This window comes from Echiichthys vipera (genome assembly GCF_963691815.1).
Source record: "Echiichthys vipera genome assembly, chromosome: 3".
NCBI lineage: Eukaryota > Metazoa > Chordata > Actinopteri > Perciformes > Trachinidae > Echiichthys > Echiichthys vipera.
In genome coordinates this window covers 28,753,095-28,776,382 of record NC_139828.1, presented here as the reverse complement: position 1 = coordinate 28,776,382, position 23,288 = coordinate 28,753,095, and the positions used below count along the sequence as shown (strand labels likewise).

The window sequence follows — 23,288 nt, the reverse complement described above, 5'->3', positions numbered from 1 at the left end:
TCCGAATCCCGGCTGGGGTCCTTCTGTGTGGAGTTTGCATGTTCTCCCCGTGTCTGCGTGGGTTTTCTCCGGGTTCTCCGACTTCCTCCCACGATCCATGCAGGTGTTCGGTTCATTGATGACTCTAAATTGCCCGTAGGTGTGAGTGGTTGTCTGTCTCTGTTTGTCTCTATGTGTCCTGTGATAGACTGGCGTCCTGTCCAGGGTGGACCCCGCCTCACGCCTTATGATTCAGGCGGAGAAAACAAAATCCCTTAATTATATTTAAATTAATTTGCTTCTTTTGACCAAAACAGTTGGATTTAAATGTCCAATATTCTGCTAATTTTCAGGTTCATGCTTGTATTTTGTGTTTCTACTAGAACATGTTTACATGCTTTAATGTTCAAAATACACATTTTTTTCATCCTGTCTGTCTGAATATACCTGTATTCACCCTCTGTTTTAGCGTCTGTCTCTTTAAGTCTGTTCTGGTCAGTGTTTATGGGTCTTTCTCGTCTGACCTTTCAGCGTCTCTGCACCATCATAACAGCCGGGGAATGACTATAACAAGTTGTGACATCACAGCTGTACAGAAGTCCTGACGGCTCGTTTAAAGACACAGTCTCCGAATACAGGCTGTGTGCATTTCTGTGTGGACTGAGTGTTTTGATACTTTCACAGTATTTATAAAGCACCTCCACCTTTTTACGTTAACAATCGATCAAATCATTCTGTGAAATGTGAAAAAAATCACTTGTATGGATGAACTCACAGATAATTATCGAACAACTGCAGTTTCTCTTAGCTCTACGGAACATTTAGGCATCTTTCTGCTCAGGCTTTTTCACACTGGACAGTAAGACTGTAATGTGGCCGCCTTTTGCAGACAGATTGGGTATATCGCCGGCCTGATTTAGCACTCCAATGTGCTGACTCATACCCTACACATATCGGCAGCTCAATTTCCATTACAAATACAGTTTTGCGGCTATTATTTTTGTTTATCTCTTATTTTATTGTTTTGCACAATTTAAAAACATTCCTAAAAATTACCAAACAAAATGACAAATAATAAACTGAGCTGGCAGAGGAAAAAAAAAACAGAGGGCTTATTTGAATCCTTCACCAAAAAACTATTCACAAAGTAGATGAGGTTAGAAAATACACAAAATAATAGAAGTTATGACTTATGACAAAATTAAGTTCGGTAGCAACAACAAGAAAGAACAATAATCATTTCCAATTTAAAAAGTAAATTACCTCTGAGTAAAACAAATAAAACAGAGACAACAATACATGAAGTGAATCGTTTATAAAACAGCAATTAAAATGCTTTTTTAAGCATCTTTTGTAACACCCTATCGAGCTACATTTATTAGCCTAATAGAAAAAGTCATTCCATAATTTGTCCCAAAATCTTATTGACAGTTGACCTCTATGAGTGACCTCTATGAGTGAGAAATGTAGGAGGCTGATGATGTGATGATTCACGAGTTGAATATAAATGTAACTGTGAGTTTGCTTTAAAATAAAACTTAATCTGCTCTAGAATATTCCCTTCACTTAATAGTGTTTTGATGTAGTGGTTAGCACTGTCGCCTCACAGCGAGAAGGTTACAGGTTCGCACCCCGGCCTGGGCCCTTCTGTGTGGAGTTTGCATGTTCTCCCCGTGTCTGCGTGCGTCTTCTCCGGGTACTCCGGTTTCCTCCCACAGTCCAAAGACGTGAAAAAAAAATTGCCCTTAGGTGTGAATGGTTGTTCGTCTCTATGTGCCCTGTGATAGACTGGTGTCCTGGCCAGGGTGGACCCTGCCTCACGCCCGATGTCAGCTGGGATCGGCTCCAGCACCCCCGCGACCCCGACCCCGGGATAAGCGGTTGAAGATGAATGAATGAATGAACACATATTGGAAAAATATGTATGTCATAAATGGCTTACCGGCACATTGGGTAGAAGTGTCGATGACGTGAACTGGAGTACTGGAGAACAGCTGATCACAGGAAGTCATCACCCAGTCATCACGTCCACTGAATATCAACCGTCAAGATGAGGGATTGGAAAGCCCGTGAAATCCGTGGGATGCTGACCGTCATGGCAGAGAGAGTCGTGAATTCTCAGATCCTGGTGAAAGACAAATTCTTTATGAAAAGGTAAAGAGGAAAAAGCCCTGGTTACCCACTTTACACTACCTGCTCCGCACCAAACAGCTGGTAGACAAAGTTAGCGCCTAACTGGTGAACATAGTGGAGCATTTAGCCGTTAGAGAGTCAGATACTTAGCTCAGTAATTCTAAGATGCTGAAACAGGAGAATGGATCCTGGACAGAAACACGACTCCAGCTGTTCGTCCCTATCTTTTAGATGTGAAAACGGTTGCTAACATGTTGACCAACTTTGTGCAGTGATATGTCAGTTGTTTACGACTTGTGGTGCTGCTCCCAAGTGGCCAAAAACATCAATGAATGCAGGTTTTAAGATATTTAGTGTTAAAATAATCCGAATTAGTACAGTCAAATACCATTTTGTGTATCTACAGTGTAAACTCCTCAGGTTATTGAATTATAGCATAATCCTCAGAAACAATGAAGAGAACATGACGCTGGTGTCCTCACTGGCATAGCTGTCCTGGTGGGTGGCAGTGGCAGGGAGATATTACTGATGTGCTTTTACCTCAAAACAAGAGGATCATATAGACTACCAGGAGAATAAAAACCACTGCATGGAGAGAAATTAGATTACAGAGTGACATGCGGAGGCTCTCTGAGAGCTTGGTATCTGCATTATCTGGGGTGTCAAAAGCAGAAAGTGGATGGAAGATCCATTTAGAGACAGATACAAATGTAATCTCTCCGTCAATACTGATACTAAACCTCACATCATGGGCTTCTACGTTGAGTGTGTGTATGGGAAAAGAGCAGAGTGACCGTGGGCTGTTTTCTCTGTTAAACTGTAAAGTTGGGTCAGAAGGAATCCAGAGGGAGGTGGAGAGTGTTACGGAAAGAAAGAGTAGGAGGAGGATGGAGATAGAGAGGCTTGTGCCGATAAAGTGGAAGTGAAAGGGGCAGAGGGTGGAAGTAGGGGGGAGTCCATCACTGTCGAGCCCTGAGTGCACCAATCATTAATAGTACTACTGCTAAAAACTCTGTCATTTCTCACTAATGAATGCCGTTATTGATCTAGGCAGACTGTATTTATCAGCTGGGGGATTAGAAAGAAAATCAAAAGACAAGGTAATGAGTCTGGAGTTGCTCTAAATGTTCCACTGTTGTTGTGCCAGACCACAACAGCATTTACTGTTAATTACCTATTTAGAAGCAATTGAATTAATGATGTTCTCGCCACTGTGGTACAACTCAGTTTGGAGCTCATTTGTGTTCTCTAACTCACAGGCCAGAGGACTTTATTGTCAACATAAATGCCATGCTGACTTTTATATTATAAAACTTCTGATTGTTTCCTATAGCCCATATGCTATAGGTTACATTTCATTAATAATGATCCAAATATGTTGGTCAAAGTGCTGCACGTCGTTGTTCTACAACACGGGGTCGCAGAGCTGTGAGTGGTTGTAGTCAAACGTAGAGCAAGAGATTGAGTTGCAGAGTCTCACAGCTGTTCTGGAGTCTGCTGGTGCATCAGTGGATGCTTCTGTATCTCTTGCCAGACAGCAGCAGGGTGAATGGGTCGGCTTTTGTCATTTAACCTTCTTTTTTTTTTTTTTTGTTAAAGGCACGTTAGAAAAATGACAGTCAAAATAAAAACTGCCATGAAATGATTTGTTAATATTATTTTCCACTTTCACTCAGTTCATTTTTTTAACCTGCATCAGTTCTGATCATCACTATCTAATATTCATTCATTTTAAACCTTTAAATGCCACTTTGTTTACATAACGCCACTGTTGTTTTTATTAAAAAGACAACACAAAAAATATCTGATTTCTGTATACTAAATGTTAGAATTTGAAAATGTTTTCACAATGTGGGATATGTCAACGATTAGCAACAATGTTGATTTCGATACATCGCATCAAACACTGCTGGGGTCTGAGCGGTCCCCCCCCCTCTCTCTCTCTCCCCATTTCCTGTCTGTCCTACACAATCAAAGGCTTGAAATACTGCCAAAAACCGCTGCAGTGCTCCATCAAACAGCAGCAATAACTGTAGTGGGGAACAGAAACAGCATGTATTGACATGAGAAAATGGCTCAATCTGGTGGGAAATAGTAAAAACTACACATTTATGTGATATATATATATATATTTATATATATATATATATATATATATGTTACGTGATATATCTTTGTGGTTTTAATGGGCTTCAATGGGAACATTTTTGAGACATTTGAGCGTCTGTATTTTTGACACAATGTTACATAGACTTAATATAGAATAGAATAGAATAGAATAGAATAGAATGACTTTAATGATCCCAGACTGGGAAATTATTTTGTAACAGCAGTAGTGGGTCAGCAAATAAACACTTAACATATGTATGTACATAACATAAATAGAATCCAATATATACATAGTGTATATATACAGTGCACAGTGTGCTATAAACAATAAACAATAATAATATATACAACAAAATATGCAAATTATACTATAACAATAATAATATATACAACAAAACAGTAGAGAGAGCAGAGTTCTCTGTCAGGCAGAGGTGAGAGAGTTATTATAAAAAGTGATGGATTGTGGCAGGAAAGATTTCCTGAATCTGTTGCTACGACAGCGAAGCTGAAGCAGTCTTTTGGAGAAGGTGCTCCGCTGTCTGACCAGTGTGAGTTGGAGAGGCTGGAGAGGATTATCCATGATGGAGAACAGTTTTTTATATATAGGGGCTGTGGTTGGACTTTCAAAAGTCGCAAAAGAAAAGAAAGCAGTCAAAATGATTGAAAAGTAAAAAATGTGAAAGGATGCACATGGGTTAAAGTCCTTTGGGCTCTGCAGGCCCCTGAGGCACCTCACCTCACTGATATCACTGATGATCAGTAGATTGGTATCAAGGACTTTCTGGGTAGTTTAATCAGCCGCTGCAGAGCCGTGCACATCCCAGCACCTTACTGTTGGTGGTCAGAGAATTCACTGTGCTGGTTTAACAGACACACAAAGTTACCCTTACAGCTGGTGATCAGAGAGGAGCATTTAGCAGCTCAAGAGACGTTTTTCTAAGGAGTTGATGGAGCTGCAACAGAGCTAAAACAAGAGGGGAAAATGACATGAGACAGGACAGATAAGAGCTAATGTTGCAGCGTGCTGTCATGGCTGCTCATAATAAGTAGACAACTTTATTTTATGTTTTTTTTCATACACGTTTTTTTTTTTTTATCTTTATCAATTTTTTTATTTTGTTTTTTTTATTCTATTTCAAATGTCTTTGTTTTCTTTTCGGTTTGCTTATTTTTGATACAAAAATGTTCCAGTTTCAAAATGCAGTCCCATACTGTTTCATTTATATCTTAGAATATGCATGCGTATAATACACACAGATGGAAATGAACATTAGCAGAACAACTCACTGTATGTGTGATCTTGTTTGGCTCAATACATATATTTGGAGCAAAATAAAATGTACAATATCAGTGTTAGTGAAGTGATTTTATCATCAAAGGTTGGGGACACCAAAGTTGATACTTTGTTGTTTCCCAGCCCTTGGATATTATTGTATTGTATTTTTTTTTCAAAACCTTTCAATGCCCTGATCCCAAATGAACAAACCTTCAAGGATTTCAAGGGGAACCCTGTGTTACCTTCACTGAGGCAGCTATAGCAGCCAATTGCATCTTTACTGGAACAGAGATGCAGCTTTTGCAAAGATACATCATTATAATTGAGAGTAATGGAGCAAAAGCTGCAAATATGCAATACTGAGGTCAGTGACCTCTCCAGGTCACCAGAGGTCAGAAACAAATTGCCTCCACGTCTGAAATAAAACCTTGCGGTAGGCTATGTAGACTGAAGTTCACGCTTTAGTCATTAAAATCCACGATTGGTTTATCTGCAGCACTATTGTGCAAGGCTCCTGACTTAACATTGTTTCTCAAAATGTCCAGGTTCATGCAAAGGTCACTGCTTCGCCAGAAATAAAACCGATGGTCAGGGAACAGTGTGTGTGTGTGTGTGTGTGTGGGTGTGTGTGTTTGTGTGTGTGTGTGTGAGTGTGTGTGTGTGTGTGTGTGTGTGCTCTCCACATGAAAGAAGGAGCTGATGAACCGGCCTTGAACAACAAGCATGACTCCCATCCTCTCATTAATCTAGATGTATGTCATCTGAAACATCCATGTTATCAGGCTGGCCTCAGATCACCCTGGCCAGTTTGATGCACTGAAACAATGCAGATCATTTCATGAGGAAGAATCAGATGCAGTTTACCATTCAGACCCCTGATGATGATATACCACCCATCCTAAAAACATAGGAGCTTATTGGGACAGTTTTTAACAGTGCAAGCTTTTATTTTTCTTAAAAAAGTGACACAGATCTTTGACTATCTTTCCAACAGACCAAGTTTTCCTACCTGCATATGAAGTACCTGTTCTTTTCCTGGCTGGCAGTGTTCGTGGGGAGCTGGATAGTGTACGTAGAGTACTCGTCCTACACAGAGCTGTGCCGTGGGCACGACTGCAAAAACTCAATAGTGAGTATTTTATTTCTCATATGCATGGACCCATCCAGACCTTGACATACATATACTGGATTTCCTATAATCTCGACTCCGAATGTTGTTTTTCCAGTTCCCTTTGGGGAGCTTACCCACGTTTCCTTTGTATTTTTCAGTGTGACAAATACAAGAAAGGAGTCATCGACGGCTCGGCCTGCAGCAGCCTCTGTGAGAAAGACACGCTTTACCTGGGGAAGTGCTTCAGTGCCACGCCCAACAGCCAGGTCAGGCTTTTTTAAAGGGAGAAAAACACTACAGGCAAAACGTTCTTTTTTTATAGATCGATTGTATTCCTTATGTCTTCTTTATTCATTTTGAAAGTTAGTTTCTTCTAGTCGGACAAGTTAGTTGTATGGTAAGGATGTCCTCTTCCCTTTCCTTAGCTGACAGTTTCGGCTGTACTCCAGCCTTCCTCAGAGCTGCTTATTTTTTCATCTCATCTCATCTCATCTTCAACCTCTTATCCGGGGTCGGGTCGCGGGGGCAGCAGCTTTAGCAGGGGACCCCAAACTCCCCTTTCCCGGGCCACATTAACCAGCTCTAACTGGGGGATCCTGAGGCATTATCAGGCCAGTGTGGAGATCTAATCTCTCCACCTGGTCCTGGGTCTTCCCCGAGGCCTCCTCCCAGCTGGACGTGCCTGGAACACCTCCCTAGGGAGGCGCCCAGGGGGCATCCTTACTAGATGCCCGAACCACCTCAACTGGCTCCTTTTATTTTTTCATGTATGGGTTAATTTTGAGATTGGCCATTGGCCACCCTACCAAAATACACATTCAGGTGTTTTATATTTGTTACACGTTATCCATTTGTGTCTGTGATTTTCACCTAAATTCAACAAAAGTGAGCATAAGATAATTAGAGAAAAAAATAAGAAAAAATGTAATACAAAAAAGAGTGGGCTTATTGTAAGTAATCAACTGGGGAAGTTTCATGGTGATGCATATTAGTATAACTGTACCCTAGCTACCTGTGTCTCCGCTTGAATCAAACGCTGCTCTCCAGTCTTGTTGTAAATCCAGCTGCACACCGGGCCTATGCTGTTTACTGTAGGTGTACTCTGGGAGCTGGGGAGACCTGGAGGGAGTCATTAAGTGCCAGATGGAGGAGGCTCCTCATTATGATTTGGGAAGTGAGATGGAGCCCAGGAAGGAGGCTGCAGCCTTCAACAAGCCCACCAAGGGGACCTCTGTGGAAAAGTTCAGAGAGATGATCTTCAATCACCTAAAGGTCAGCAAGAGCTCCTTAAACACCAGATCACTGGTTCTCAAACTGGGGTACTACTAATGCTCCATCTGGTGCAAGCATTTATTACTAAATTAATATAATACTAATACATAAACTTTTAGGAACCTTGAAATGTAATTTTATAAAAGTTTAGCCTTTTCTGTCATATTTTTGTTTCTGGAAAGTTTACAGCAGTTTACCCAAAATTCACTGCCGCTTTGCAACCCTACTGTAGCTGTGATATGGTAGGAAATCAATGACACTTATTGGTATGTTTGATCACATAGTTAGGTAATTGGAGCCAAATTAGGAGCTAAACTGTGATGGCAAGATAGTGAGCAGAGGTAAAATGTTTGGTTTGAAAACACTGACATGTCAGTTCTGATGTTCTTCCTACAGCGTGGCTGTGGCTGAAGACAGTCAACAATAAATAATCTTCTGATCAGGAATAAACCTTCCTGTCCGTAGCTGAACAGTGTCGACCTAAGCTGCTGTGTGTTAACATTGGTCTAAGTTGTGGGACTGGAGAGAACCTGATGTTTACTGAGGGGGTACGCCATGTGCAAAGTTTGAGAACCACTGCACGAGATCAAGTACACATCATGTCCGACTTAAAACTTTTCTCTCTTTGCAGGCTAAAGTGGGGGATCAGGCCAACCTCGCAGACCTGGCAACCCAAGTGTTGTCTATAACAGATGCCAACAAAGACGGTCATATCTCGCTGCCCGAGGCTCGTTCCACATGGGCTCTGCTGCAGCTCAATGAATTCCTGTTGGCATTAGTCCTGCAAGACAGAGAGCACACACCCAAGTTACTGGGCTTCTGCGGAGACCTGTATGTGATGGAGAAGGTGCCGTACTCTCCCCTGTACGGGATCAGTCTACCCTGGATCATTGAGGTGTGGATTCCTGCCGGCCTGCGTCGCAGCATGGACCAATGGTTCACCCCCTCCTGGCCACACAAGGCCAAGATCTCCATCGGACTGCTGGAACTGGTCGAGGATGTTTTCCACGGCACTTTCGGCAGCTTCCTCATGTGCGATGTGAGCGCTACCAGTTTTGGTTACAATGATCGGCATGACCTGAAGGTGATGGACGCACGGTACATTGTTCCAGAAGCCATCTTCCAAGAACACATTAGACAGCAACGCTGCGATGTGGACGAGGACTGTCTCTACGGGGCAGACTGCCTCACTTCCTGTGACCTCACCAAGCACCGCTGCACACCCGAGGTCACCAGGCCAAACTTAGCCAAGGCCTGTGAAGCACTCAAGGACTACATTCTGAGAGGTGCCCCATCTGATGTCAGGGAGGAGCTGGAGAAGCAGCTGTACGCCTGCATCGCACTGAAAGGTTCAACAGAACAGATGGAAATTGAGCACTCACTGATTCTGAACAATCTCAAGACGTCACTATGGAAGAAAATCTCTCATACAAAAGACTCCTAATAGGCGAGAGTTCAGAGGCACGCAGACCGATTCCTGTCCCTTAAGATGTTTAAATTATTGACAGTCTTCTTGTGGAAACAAGTATAGGATTCCCCTTATATTCACCTTGACATATGTAACTGATGTGTTTTATCCTGATGCAGTTAAAGGAATGTCACTTTCATATTAAAATCATAGATGTAAACTTTAATAGACTGGAGAAAAATGAGCAAGTGCAATTCTTTTGAACTCATAAAAATGACAAATCAATAAACGACTTTACTGTAAATGCCTGAAAAGTGAGTGCTTGCGTAACCGTTTTCAGTGTACCGTCTAGTTGTTTGTGAGCACTTTAACTCCCCTTTATGCTTCGATTCAAAACGTTTGTCTAGCAGGTATGTCTGTATGCATAAATTGTTTCATTTCATTTGTCAAGCTATTGTTTTTACGGCAAGCACGTCAGCGTAAAAACCACGGGGCCATTGAGTGTTTCATAAACTACCGTATAAAAATCCCAATAAAAAGGGATGACTACTAACGTTTAGTGCAATATATGAAAAAGTACACAAGAGGATTTGACTCTTTTTCAATAGATTTATTAGAACAAATTTCCACGTGGAGCAGACAAGACACCTTAATCTGCATCCTCCTGTTCCTGAGCCCGGAGGAAGCTGGCCTTCTTCTGGGCGACGCGGTCTTTCCTCTGGGCCAAAGACAGCTTGGCACGGTTCCACCTAGGTCACAAAAAAAGCACAATTTGCATTTGTAGGTTCTTTCCTCCAGGTGTCTCCATAGGCCTAACTTGCATTCCAAGTTGTATATACTATGGCCATGTACATGAGTTGCCATATTTCTTTGGAACAGTCCTGCGCTCACAGACTGTGAATGAATCCAACTTTTTCATTTCCAAGACCTTCAAATAAATCAGCATTACTCACCTCTTCTTCTTGACTTCTTTGAGAGGCTTCTTTTCTTTGACTGGGTTCTCACGAATGGTAGCATGAGCCTTTTTGTACATTTCCTCAATCTGAAAGAAAGATGACCAGTCAAACTTCTGTCCAAACATTTACCGCACATCAGCATTCTGGCTATAATTCATTCTTCAGTCACACGAGCTGTGCTAAATAAAACAAACTGCTTGTCCTGCTGGTAAAAAGGGCCACATTTTTGTATTTTTACTGAAACTTAGCTAGACACTCGTGTACCTTCAAAACTGCCATCACTATCATGTGACGATTTAACAAACAATCTAAAGATGCCTTTTCAGAAATCTTGTACCAAGCATTTCTATTTCCTATGAAACTGATTGGCAAATCCTACTTTGAAATTGTTTGGCCAAATTGATCTTCCTTTTATTTTGTAATAAATCGGGGCCACAGCTTGGTGGTTAAGGATGAGAATTGTCCGAATGTGTATGATCAGCCTCATCCTGTCATTGGGATTATGGTATGACTTACTCAGATAAAAGGAGCCGCTGCCCAATTGGGAATTAATGTCCAAATGGTACAAGGCGCATCATCCATTTATTACATGCATCGATTGGACCAAATTCATACTGATTATTTGCTGCTTATTTTCCTGAGTGAAAGGCTCTGATCACTGTGCCACAAGTCCTGAGATCTTCCTCAAGAGGAATTACTAATGGCTGGGTGTGAAATCTGCCACTAATGAGACGTCAATAGAATCTCTTAGACCATGAGCTATTGCATTCACACAAGGGCTCAGAGTCTTAAAACGTCTCATTTCCAGAGACCATCAATCTCCTGACGCAACAGTGTGGACAGGCAATTTAACAACTGGTGAAGAGGACTTGCCGAATCAGGGGCGACTCCGTTCTTGATGAAGCGGGAGAACTGCTTCTTGTAAGCGTCCTCGTCCTCCTCCATCAGGTAGCTCATGTACTCAGACACGTTGATGCCCAAGATGTGCTTGCGGTGAACCTCAGCGTTGAACTCCTTGCTCTCTGGATCATACCCAGGGAAGCGCTTGGTGCTGGGGGGAAAGAAAAAGAAAAAGGTTCAGTAAAAACATTTACATGACCGTATTCTGGATTTCCAGGCGGGGCCTCCAGACTTCATGTAATTACTTCAAGGCACAATTAACAGCACTGCGCAGTTATATTGTTTTCTTGCTTCCTCATGAGTGCAACAAACTGTATGGATGGCATTTAAACAGAGCTTACACTAAACCCTGGCCTCCAGAGCCAGTCTAGTTCCACATTAGGCATGCCACGCTGATGAAACATCCACCTAAGGTTAATAAACTTGAAAACCCGATGTTGTTAATTACACTGCAAACACACCACAGCTATGTCCGGCCTCTCCGATCAAGCCTTTGCTGAGGGGCTCATTCTGGCAGCCACCAGGTTGAGACAAGAGGTGGAGACGCTGTAGCACGCTTCCCTTCCCTATGAGCCATAGACTGTATATAAATATGTTTTTAACCATTCGGGCTGTTCAGACCAGAGCAGTGGACCACAGAGCTAAGAGCCAGCTTGTGATAAAGTTTCTGGTCCATTTTCTCTGCGAGTGAACTTGGCAAGAAAACACACCTGTAATGTAATATAAACCATTTCAAGATATGACACAAGTGACGTGATTCTGTACTCTTCATTTTCACACCAAATCCAACATCATCATCTCCTCAGTCAAATCAGGGTAATGAGCAAAATCTGACTGTTGTCACTTTACTGCTGCATGGAGTGAAGCAGACACTTCCACGGGGGTGTGGATCAGCATGAATTCACAAAATTAGTTTAATTTCTATAAAAAAACAGAAAAGAAAATCAAAACAGCTAAGTAATGTAATCAGTATATGCCTGAACACTAACACCAACCACGTCAAGTCTTCTCCACATGGCCAGGCAGATCACAACACTGCAGCTGAAACAAGGTGTATTCAGGTACAGGTGGCATTTTAACGATAGTGGAAATCTGGTGTTTGATCTACTGGAAATGGAACTGCTATAGTGATCTTTTTATAACCAGACATTCAGTTCACATCTGAAACAGAATCGTGTTTCAGTATAGTTTTCTTGCCGTTTTTCTCAAAAGACTTACTTTTTAATGTCTTAGTACTACCAGAACACAAATCAGATCTGTGTATACCGAATGGGTGTTTTGTTCATTGTAGTAGTTTTTTTGGTGTGGTTTTTTAAATCTCACTAAACTTTTTAGTCTCCCATTTGCCACTGCTAGAAGACAGCCGACGGAATGATGAGGCTAAGGAATAAAGAACTCACAGGCCTCTTTATGCAACAAACAACTGTCAGCTCCAACATTCAACAGGCGTCAGACCCAGTCATGGAACGCCCTTCCTATTCAAACCCTCACTGCAGATAGGACCTAATATCATTCAACAATCCCCATCACTAATAACGATGCCTGTTCACCCAAGGTGGATAGTTTTGGTGTGACATCACATGTTAACCCATTCAGAAAGACCATTGCTGTCATTTTGACCCCATTACGAAGTCGTCTGAATGGGGTATAAGCTAATCATCAACTGAGACTTTGCTAAAAGCCAATATTTAGATATTTCATGTAAAAATACATATTTTTTAAAGAAGCAGCCAAATCAGGGTGTTGGGCTCAGTAGTCTTTGACCCTACCGCTTGACAGAGCAAAATACAACTAAACTTTTCATTCACCACACTACAACGCTAATAGCAAACCTCACTGTTCTGCACTTCTGCCATGAATTCATTTTTAGCAGGTTTCCTTCGTTCTTCAACTTAAAAGCTCTCGAGTGCCAATTAGAATACAAAAAAACCCCGACATTTCACTGTCAAAAAACTTCTCCAAAAAATAGTCTGGATAAATAGAGCTTTTGCACAAGACACTGACTTATAGTACAAAAACCACAGGTGTTACAACATCCAGCATCATTCATGTGATCCTTTACACCTATGCTTTTCTTAATTATAACTTCCATGGAAAAAATAATCTAACCACAAGCAACAAGAAGCACCAGCGAAGAGTTTTAGAATTAAAGGCATATGCCGTATTTATCATTCACAGGCTTAATTTCAGTTAAGTTCCAGAAATGTACCACCTCGCCAGTCTGGCTGACACCACATTGCACTCAAGGTGTCACCTCCTAAAAATATGTGCATCATTCCCACCAAATGAAGCAAAACTAACCCTAACTTTCCTCATATAGCTCTGGCATGAAACCCAACAGGTGTGACAGGTGTACCTGTGTGGGATGGACAGGCCTCCATCTACAGCCCCCTTCAGGGCACCGAACACCTTGTTGCCTGTGGTGGTTCTAGCGAGCCCAGCATCCAGGTAGCAGGTGAAAGCGCCTGGCTGACCATCGATGCTCTCCACGTTGAACTCATCGCCCGTCACCTCCACCTGGCCTTCGTACACCTTATCCAGGCCAAACTTGTTCAGCAGCTGAGGATGGAAAATGTTTGAGGTCAACATCTGGTTCAGCAGCCAACTTTTATTTTGTTTCTACATGTTTACTTAGAAAATCTGGGGCCAGTTATTTGATTTTAATATGTCTATAACCTTGAATAAGTGAACCTGAATAAATAAAAGGCGATTCTCTATTAACTTGGGGTCAATATGACATAGGACCAGCACAATAACAAGTTTATACGTACTCTACGGGCCAGCAGCAGACCAGTGCAGTAGGCTGCTGCGTAGTTTGTCAAGCCAACGGTGATTCCGTACTTTGGCAGCTCGTGTGAGTAGGCAGCACCCACAATCATGTCACCCTCAATCTTGGCATAGGCGATCTGCAACACAATCACAAGTAATCACAAATTTACTGGACAAAATACATTGATAGACTGCAAAAAAAGCAGACTTCTGATACTGTATGACAACTGATACGACCACAACTGCCAACAACAAACTCACACCGTGATTTGACTTTGTTCAAGTTTGTTAGAAAAGTCGATATTTACAATTTATTTCATAGAAATCTCATGTTGGTGTACTGCAGTCCATGAAATCACATCCGTGTCAGTTTAAAAAGGTGTAAATGGGTCAAAACTGTCATTTTGGATGAAACCAGGGTAATCTCAGTGGGCTCTCACCTGGCAGCAGATGTCCCTGTTGGAGAAGCGGACAATCATCCGGTACTTGGGTGTGTTGTACTTGTTCTTATCTTGAACAACCAGGCGCTTGCGAGCAAAGAAGTCGGTCTTTCCCTCTGGAAGGAAAACACAATTGGTTAAAAATGACACCAAGGAAAAAGGGAGGGAATGGGACTTTGAGAGGGTGCCTTACCTCTCCTCCTCCTGAACTTGACCTGGTACCTCTTGAAGTAGGCCTTGTTCTTCACCACTTTAACAAAACCCTGCAAGAGGACACGCATTCACTTAACATCAGGGACTAAACACACGCTGACATGACGTTAGTTTACTGCGTTGTTGTGTCAACAGAAGGTGGGCTGTCACTGTCATCGGGTACCGTTAGCCCCGGCTAACATTAGCCAGCTGGGCCAATGGAAATGAACGAGGAGTTAGCACAACTGCTACACAGGGTTAGCGATAACCAAACAGGCTAATAATAAGTTGAATAAAATGGAAATAAAGGGTGTGTGGACTCAGAGACTCACTGGTCACTTGCCAAGGAAATATAAGAGTAAAGCAGTGCACAGGAAAAAGGAAGCAGTGAGCTTGTGAGGGTAGCCATTAAGGCCACGTTTAAGCAGACCCGGGTAAGTATTAGCAGGACTCAATCTATCTTCATCTGAGCATCAGCGGCATGTTTTTAAATGTCTGACACAACACAGCACATAATGTATGTCCTGCGTCTGCATGTAGACACATATTGGGACGAATTACAAACCATTTTGCAGTCTTTTTGTCTCCTTATGAAGGAGCCCGGAGCCAAAGACTGGGACTTGACTCCGCTGCACTGGAAAAAGGAAGATTCCCGTGCGCATGCGCAGTAAGTAGCGTGTCACAGGATGAGGCGCAGAGACGCCATGCTGCAGAGGATTCACCACTCTGCCCCCTACCGAGCCGGGGCGGCCGCTCACACGGCTCCCATTGGGATTCAAATGAACCCAATCTCGCTCATTTTAGTCATTTATGGAACTCAATTAAAATGTGAAAAAATATTCAACGTTTTTGTTCTGTTTTGTCATGTAACAATGATGTGTGGGGAGTTTTCACCCACTTGAACTTTAAACTGTCAAAACCATTGTTTTTCATAGACCATAATTATAGTTGACTACTTTCAAGTTTGGACTCCAGTTCAGATTTTAACATTCTATTCCTATTACTGTACTGTATATTACTGATGTAGAGTGAGCTTAGTTTTTTCATTGATCAGAGTCACAATCACAAATACTTTAATAATCCCAGGGGGGAATGATTCAAGGCGAGTGCACTGCTGCCATCTTTATTTCCTCGTTTTCCTCTCTATTTTAAAGTTCCTTTAGCAAAAACAAAGATGGAGACACTTTTTAACTGGCTTCTGTCCTCTCCTCTATTATGTGTGCATACAATACATTTAAGCATATTCAGAGAAGCCTCTTACCACTCACATGGATATTTTGATTAATTCAATGGTATAAATTATGTTTTTAGAGGCATGATGCTGTATTTCCCAGGGTGCTTAAAGCCTGGTCCCCCCTGCTGTGTGGAGTACTGAGTCAAGTTTTCAGCCTGAGCCTACACCTCCAGAGGGTCCCTGTGCTGTGGAAGATGTCCTGCCAAAGATGCCGCGTCCCAGTGGCCCTCAGGACTACAGACGGTGGCCCTGACATCCCAAATCATGAAGACCATGGAGAGACTCGTCCTGGAGCAGCTAAGGCCTATGGTCAGGCCCTTCACTGATCCACAACAGTTTGCATACCAGCCCCGCCTGGGAGTTGAGGACTGCATCACCTACCTGCTGAACAGAGTCTACAGTCATCTGGACAAGCCTGCGAGCACTCTGAGAGTCATGTTCTTTGACTTCTCCAGTGCATTCAACACAAATTGTCCGGCTTTACTTGGTGAGAAGATGTCTGCGATGCCGGTGGAGGCCCCCATCGTGTCCTGGATTGTGGACTACCTGATGGGCAGACCACAGTATGTACGCCTACAGACAGTGTGTCTGACAGTGTGGTCAGTAACACTGGGACCCCACAGGGGACTGTCCTCTATCCCTTTCTCTTCACCCTCTTCACCTCAGACGTCAACTATTGCACTGAGTCCTGACACCTTCAGAAGTTTTCTGATGACTCAGCAATAGTTTGCTGTGTTTGAAAGAGGGATGGAAGTGAATACAGGACTGTTGTGGGCAACTTATTCACTTGGAGTGAGCTGGACACCCTGACGACCGTGGCAGAGAGGATGATGCTGTCCAGGCTCCGGTCTATCCTGGACCATGTCTCATAATTACAGTACTTTTGATCTGTTAATATTACTATTGTAAATTTTATTTATTTATACATATATTGCTTTATATTTCTGTTTTTACAAATATATGTTATCCGTATAATATTGCTGTTGTTAAATATGTTGTTTGTATAGCTGGAGTTTGCAATGAAAACAATTTCCCCCTGGGATTATTAAAGTATTTCTGATTTGGATACTGATGAACACATTTTACAGAAGGAAAACATATGTATTAGTAATAAAAAAAATGAATGGTGGCTGAATTCCATGAAGCTGTTTCAGTTTCAGGGTCCTGGTATTGTGCATGCTGTCTCTCTGTTCTGGTCACACTGTCACGGCGTATACTGGGAGTCTTCATTAGCAACACGTGCTTCAAAAAATGTCTGCGTTGAAATAGGGCTATTGTTTGAAGGTTGAATGTAAATTTCTCTTCCCAGGTGAGCTGTTGCAACTTATTTATCTCAGAGCAGTCTCCCACCCCTACCTTTTTTTGTTGTTGACATTTTCATTTGTCAGATTAAGGAAAATACAGGTGCTACCTTGAAATCAATGAGAAGAACTCCTGCACACTGTCACCTTCATGCTCAAATGTATTCATGTGTTTCTGTGTTTTCCAAACCTCATCTATCTAATGATACCATCAAATGGAGCTTGTGACAAGTACACAATATGCATGGCATTCAAGGGGTTCAAGACACGAGAACACCATGGCTGATGGTTAATAATCAAGTTTTCTACATTTCAGCCTTACAATATGGAACAATAAAAATAATTCACAATGATATGGATAGGAAACAATTTATACTGTCATAACAATATACAAATTAAATACCTGACATTGTTAAAAAGAATTGGGATACAAATGCAACATTGCCATGAAAACAATCATGGTCATTGATTTGTAACATTGTCTACAAATAGCTAGATATACACTGAGATATTAACGGGATTGCCATCGTATAAATGATACAGCAAAATCTCTGACAGTGTAAAGGCACATTTTCTGAATATGGGTCAGCATTTCTCTGTGGATTGAGCGTTTTGATACTTTCACAGTATCTATTGATAAATAGCACCTCCCCCTGCTTTTTTATAATAGAAAAGAGTATGTAAATCTCACGTTTTAGAAAATGGGGCCTTAAACCACCTTCTAATAGTGCAATCAGGCAGATAGTTTCATTGGTGATATTAGTGGTGAGTACCATTCATTTTTCAGACGTCACCATACTCAGTCAGGTATTATATTGCAGTAGGAATTCAGCATTTCAGTAAAGGTGAATTATGTAGTTCTGCATCAGAAACAGAGTTCAGCCATTAATCTGTAGGGATTAAAACGTGCATACAAAAGGGTGTGGCTGACGATATGGGTGTGACTCCAAACAATAGCTCCAAAGTCACAGCTAACTGACTAATAAATCCATTTAATATCTGATGCCACATAATGAATTTTAGCTTTGCTGGCTCACCTGACACTCAGCTACCACAGTTGAATTATTCCTAAAAAGCCAACTTGTCTTTCTTGTGTTAATGTATTTATTGTCATTCTGTTTTATTGATTTTAGGGGTGTAGTGACTTGAACCCCTCACTGAGAATGACTATGCCACTGTGTTTATAGCTTTGTAATTATGCATGCCTGACAGACTGAGATGTGACTGTTGTGACAGTGTATCAGATTCAGTGGCCTGCCAGTCTCCATGGTGTTGCCAAGTGCAACCTACAACGTCAGCATTTTTTTTTGAGCAGAGGAGTGTCTAACAGACAACTAAAGATATGCGTCACTGCCCCTCATGTAAAACTTGAAAAGTAGGCTTCAGGACTGTTCGGTATGTGAACCGAGGCAGTCTGCTTCGTCACATTTGGCTGTGATGTGGTTACTTCAACACGAGTTTCTATTGACAGCTCCCTCTCTCAGTGAAAGCCAGCCGTGTGAAACTTCCAAACAACGACAGCAGCTCCTCGCCAGTTTCTGTCATTATCGATATTATTAATTTAGGGTTATATTTGGATTTTCTTTTTCTTTGGACTAACCACACGGTACGCCTTTATCAATTCTTTCGGATTCTATGAATACAACATGCCTTCGATGATTGATCACCACTGAGACAATTGTGTCTGAACCTCCAGTCTACTCCAACAGAAGTATTTTTCTCTCTCAGCAATGAGCCCCTGGTAAGTTATTAAAGATCCGAACCTGATGAGAGAAGCACTACACATATAGAGCCACACACACCATCACAAGAACTTCACTGTTTCTTGGTTTGTTAATGTCTCAAGTGTGGTGCTGTGTAATCATATAAATGGTTAAATCATGACTAAAAGTGGTTTTAAAAGATGCTCCCTTTTCTTGTCTACAGTTTCCTCAACACATTGTCTTATACTGTCTATATTTTTAATTTTGGATTAGAATAAACACAAAAGATTGAGGACTTTACTGACCTGAAATGAACCCTATTTAACTTGTAATAGTCCTTTACAGGTCTCTTTGAAATAGATATATTTCCCAAGGTATTGTGTTCATGACAATGTTTGATCTAGACTTTGATATGGGTGAGAATTTAGAACTCCTATCAGCCTGCTTGTGCACATCACTAGACATATACAGTTTTCAAAATCAATTTGAAATGTTGGAATATCATACTTTTAAATACCTGCATCCAATAGCATAGAATATACACTTATCCAATTAACTGATGCCATCTATTATACATACCATCCATTCATGGGGTAATCTTTTCAACAATCTATTCTATAAAATGTAAAATTGTACCAAGGCGAAAAAAGAAAAATCAGCAGGGTGAAAGCAAAGGTAAACGGCCGTGCAGGGCAGTGTAGGTGAATATTGCTCTGATCAGTGTTAAGAAGTGTTGGAAGCTCTCCCCCGGAGGTGCTGTCGCCATAACTGAAACAAGCTTATAGTCAGTAATACGACATGCTGACATGCACGCTTGATAACCTCAATGACATATAAAGAATAGTCCCCTCCAAGGATGGAACGTGTTCTTGTTATAGCAACTGAATAGGTTTTCATGGGTAAAGTGCACTTGAATGCCAATAAATCTGTTTTTGACTAAACTAGATTTTGGATGACCAGTTTTTGAAAGGCATCGAAGGATTGAACAGGGCTTGACCCCACATTAGAGTGTTTACTATCAACCATAAGGTAAATTGTGTTATATAGTCAGTGTGCCACCGAGACCTTGCCACAATTGCCATTATAAGTGTCAGAACAATCTTCAGGACAGTTTAGAGAGGTTTGTTTGCAACACAAGGGGTTCGAGATAACTAATTGCACTTCTAGGGTATTCTCTTTCCATCCCTGACCCTGTTCCAAACACTTCTTCTTTTGTTCACTTATACAATCCTATTCAATTTTCAATTCAATTTTATTTACAGTGCCAGATTATAACAAAAGTTATCTCAGGACACTTTACAGAGTAGGTATGGACCACACTCTATGACTTATTTATGATTTACATAGACCCAACAATTCCTCTGTAGAGTACAGTGGCAACGCAAACCTTCCCTTTAACAGACAGGAACGTCAGACAGACCCAGCTCTGTGGAGGACGGACATCTGTCTGCACCGGTTGGAGAGGAAGAAAAGGAGAGAGAAAGAGAGAAAAGACGGACAGATGGACAGAGAGAGACAAAGACAGACACACTTGCAGTAACTATAATAATATCTATAGCATTTCCTCTTTTCTGAATGAAGGAAAGAGAAATAGTAGGAGTCTTCGGAGTGCAGTACCTCATCACGAACACTTGGTGATAGTGTTGTGTCAAGTTAAATGTTTTGGCGCATGCTCAGTGCGATGTAAACATTTGGTAGGCCGCCGCCGCCTGGCTGAGCGCTGAGCCCTCAGCTCTGCAGACATTTGTGTACACGTATTACGGCTGCATGGGCTGGACCACCGGGGAGTCAATGGGAACTGGCTAGCTAACTCAGCACTGGCTAGCTTTCAAGTGGAAAACTAGCTATGCTACCTTGGAAATACATATATAGCTAATGTATTCGGTTAAACCCAGTCTTTTTCGTATACTGGTTGGACTTTACTCTCGTGCATGGGAAGCAGACGACGTTTGCTGCGGCTGGTTAAAAACGCTTCAAGGTAAAGGATGTTCTGGATTTTTGCGGGCTCTGACTAAGTCCTGGAGTGAACACTAACTCGTAAAAGGATTTGTAGTTATCAGCGTATCCGTGAAAGTGACAGGTATGACATTACATTTAAAAAGACGGTGTCAATACGGAACTATTACATTTGGTAAGTCGCATTACTGGCTTTATAACTGGTTGCCCTGTCATTGAAATCTTAGCTTTAGTGTTGGAAACTAGTTAATTGGATTGCTAAGGGCTACAGCTATCGCCTGGAAACAAAATATCATTTAATAATGTATAATATCTCCCCCATGGCAATGTCGAATGAACCTACTGATGTAACAATTTATCTCTACTGTAACTGTCGAGCTCGCCAGCGTTAGTGCTTTCTAGAAGAAATACTCTGTAGACTGTTGCATCTGATGCCAGGTCTCCATTTCAGCTCACAACACCAGCGAGCCATAAAAGGAGTAGAGCCTTGTCCTCCGTTTCTGCCTCTAAACCAACATGTTTGGAGAGGTGAGAGCATGATGTGTAATAGCCTAACGTAAAGCCAGGGGTTCAAGTGCTCGGTCAGCGGGGCTATAAGGATATATTTAACTCGAACTTCGGAGAAGTGACTTGCAAGTTCCAACGACACCGCCGCTCCGTTGCCACAGATGTAGAGTTGAGCGCCTTTAAAACTTCAGTTCAATTCAATTTTATTTATAGTGCCAAATCATAACAAATGTATCTTTTATCTGCAGAAGGTTCTACTTACTCCACTGTCAGAAACGACCACTGTAAGCAAGCTCAGCTCTGATAAATGCATGTGAGGAGAAGGGTTTCAGAGAGAATAGGAGCTGCTCAATGTAGGCCGATGCTGCTGCTGCTGTGTGGAATAGTTTGGTGAACTTACTGATCATGACTTGACTAGTGTTTCTCACAGCATGTTACTATGGCTGATGATAAACTGAGGGAAATGTGGGCTATAACTAGTGATAATACTCCATTAAATGCATTGTATTGCTAGATTTCTGACATAAAACAAAGCATACTATTGTATAAGCTAATAGATTAAAACAATGCAGTCAAACATTTCACCAAAGTGAAGTACCAGTGCTTCTAAATGTATCTAGCTCATCATTTGTTATGTCGAGTCAAACTTTATTTATATAGTACATTTACAAAGAATCACAGGCACAAACCAACACCAATAAATACAGTAACAGAAGACATTCATAAGTATACAGTAAAAATAATCAAAGTACAACAGAAGACAAAGGTGTCAAGTGCAACTAAATAAAATGCAAAACGGGTCTTCAGCAGTGACCTAAAGGTTTATAGTCTGAGCAGTTTTTATATGAACAGATATGGGGCAGTCGTCGCAAAAGCTTGTTTGCTTCAGTTTCTGATTGTTGATGTCGAACATCCAGGAGCATCTGATTGGTCGACCTCAGTGTTCTGACTGCAGTGTGAAGATGCCAGAGTTCTGCTAGACTGGCCCATTCATCACCTTAAAAACAAGCAGTAAGATCTTTAAATCAATCCTGAAACGGACAGGAAGCCAGTGGAGGGAGGCCAATACTGAATTGGCTAAATGTGTTCAGTTTCAAAAAACCTCAGTAATTCTAAATAAACCTTAAATTAGCAGGTATAGTGACACTTTTATGAGCGTAAAATGAGTTTCCTTTGATCCCATAGCTAGATGTTTCTGTAACTAAGGGCGCACTCACACTGTCCCTCGTACAGTGCCCCGTGCTTTAGGGGACTTGTCCCCCCCTCCCACTCCCCCCACGGGCCAGGCCCGTTTGTATTCACACTACCTGGGCCTCGGCGAATGCTTCTTGCCTGTCCATGCGTCATCACGCCGCAACACGTCACACGCATTGATTGACGTCATCGCGATGCGTCGCTTTGTTTACAAATCTTTCCATAGACCTGAGTTTTTGTGCGTCTTGTCGACTGTTTTTGAATATTTTCATCGACCAAACACTCCACCTCCGCATCACACCAACGTGAACCTTTCGCCGCCATTGTCTTAAATGTCCGCGCATGGTCCGCCCCCCTTCTTTCCATGTCCGAACAGGCGCACATAAAATGACATCAGAGCCGCCGTAGGCCTCGTGCTCGTACACGTGCGCACGCTTGTGCTCGTAGATGTGTAGATGTGCTTTACAAAAGCCCACCTCTCCAAAACGGTCCATGGCCGGTAAGCTGGCCGCAGCTAGGCGCGGTGCGGTTGCACTCACACTGGTCAAACGAACTAGGCTATACCTGTAAAACCTGTTTGGGCACAGTACGGATGGACAGTGTGAGTGCGACCTAACACTGAATTAACCTTTACTGCTTTGTTAAGTTTTTTTTTTTTTACAAGTTGTATCTATGAGACTAGAGATGGCCATACAGTTGAATTAGAATGCGTCTTTTGGGACAAAGAAAGGAAAAAATAAGATGCGAATGTATTTGCTTTAGATCTATTTTTAATACTGGTGTTTGGGAATTATTTCAATAGTTGAGTGACTTTAAGAAGCTATAGTGATATCAGTCAGTGAGTGCAT

The 23,288-nt window shown here is 41.8% G+C and overlaps 3 protein-coding genes across 6 annotated transcripts in view; 2 read left to right on the top strand and 1 right to left on the bottom strand.

Moving 5' to 3' along the window:
* dipk1ab (divergent protein kinase domain 1Ab) overlaps positions 1-9,586 on the top strand; it is a 17,397-nt gene extending 7,811 nt beyond the window's left edge. Inside the window, exons 2-5 of the mRNA XM_083940503.1 lie at positions 6,492-6,626; positions 6,767-6,874; positions 7,704-7,880; positions 8,512-9,586. Coding sequence (XP_083796629.1) covers positions 6,492-6,626; positions 6,767-6,874; positions 7,704-7,880; positions 8,512-9,324 — 1,233 coding nt within the window. The 3' untranslated portion in view covers positions 9,325-9,586. The remainder of the gene's footprint in view (positions 1-6,491; positions 6,627-6,766; positions 6,875-7,703; positions 7,881-8,511) is intronic.
* A 297-nt stretch (positions 9,587-9,883) lies between these two features.
* On the bottom strand, positions 9,884-15,197 carry rpl5b (ribosomal protein L5b). The gene is made up of 8 exons (XM_083940102.1): positions 15,111-15,197; positions 14,547-14,616; positions 14,354-14,469; positions 13,916-14,050; positions 13,501-13,703; positions 11,118-11,295; positions 10,242-10,330; positions 9,884-10,037 (listed from the first exon to the last, which is right to left on the bottom strand). The coding sequence occupies exons 1-8, from the start codon at positions 15,111-15,113 to the stop codon at positions 9,938-9,940; spliced, it is 894 nt and encodes a 297-aa protein (XP_083796228.1). The 5' UTR covers positions 15,114-15,197; the 3' UTR covers positions 9,884-9,937.
* Positions 15,198-18,626: 3,429 nt separating this feature from the next.
* evi5b (ecotropic viral integration site 5b) overlaps positions 18,627-23,288 on the top strand; it is a 41,324-nt gene continuing 36,662 nt past the window's right edge. For 3 of the 4 annotated variants that reach the window (XM_083940501.1, XM_083940500.1, XM_083940498.1), the window contains exon 1: positions 20,550-20,761. The gene's annotated coding sequence lies outside the window, so the exon portion shown is untranslated. Of the gene's footprint in view, positions 18,822-20,549; positions 20,762-23,288 lie in introns of those variants that run through there. The other variant, XM_083940499.1, reaches the window with a different exon arrangement.

Bases quoted from the DNA above. Each gene is read 5' to 3' on its own strand.
- rpl5b (XM_083940102.1), bottom strand. The intron at 14,470-14,546 runs GTAAGGCACCCT...TTTTCCTTCCAG, and splicing joins CAAGTTCAGGAGGAGGAGAG to AGGGAAAGACCGACTTCTTT. The intron at 14,051-14,353 runs GTGAGAGCCCAC...ATTGTGTTGCAG, and splicing joins ACAGGGACATCTGCTGCCAG to ATCGCCTATGCCAAGATTGA.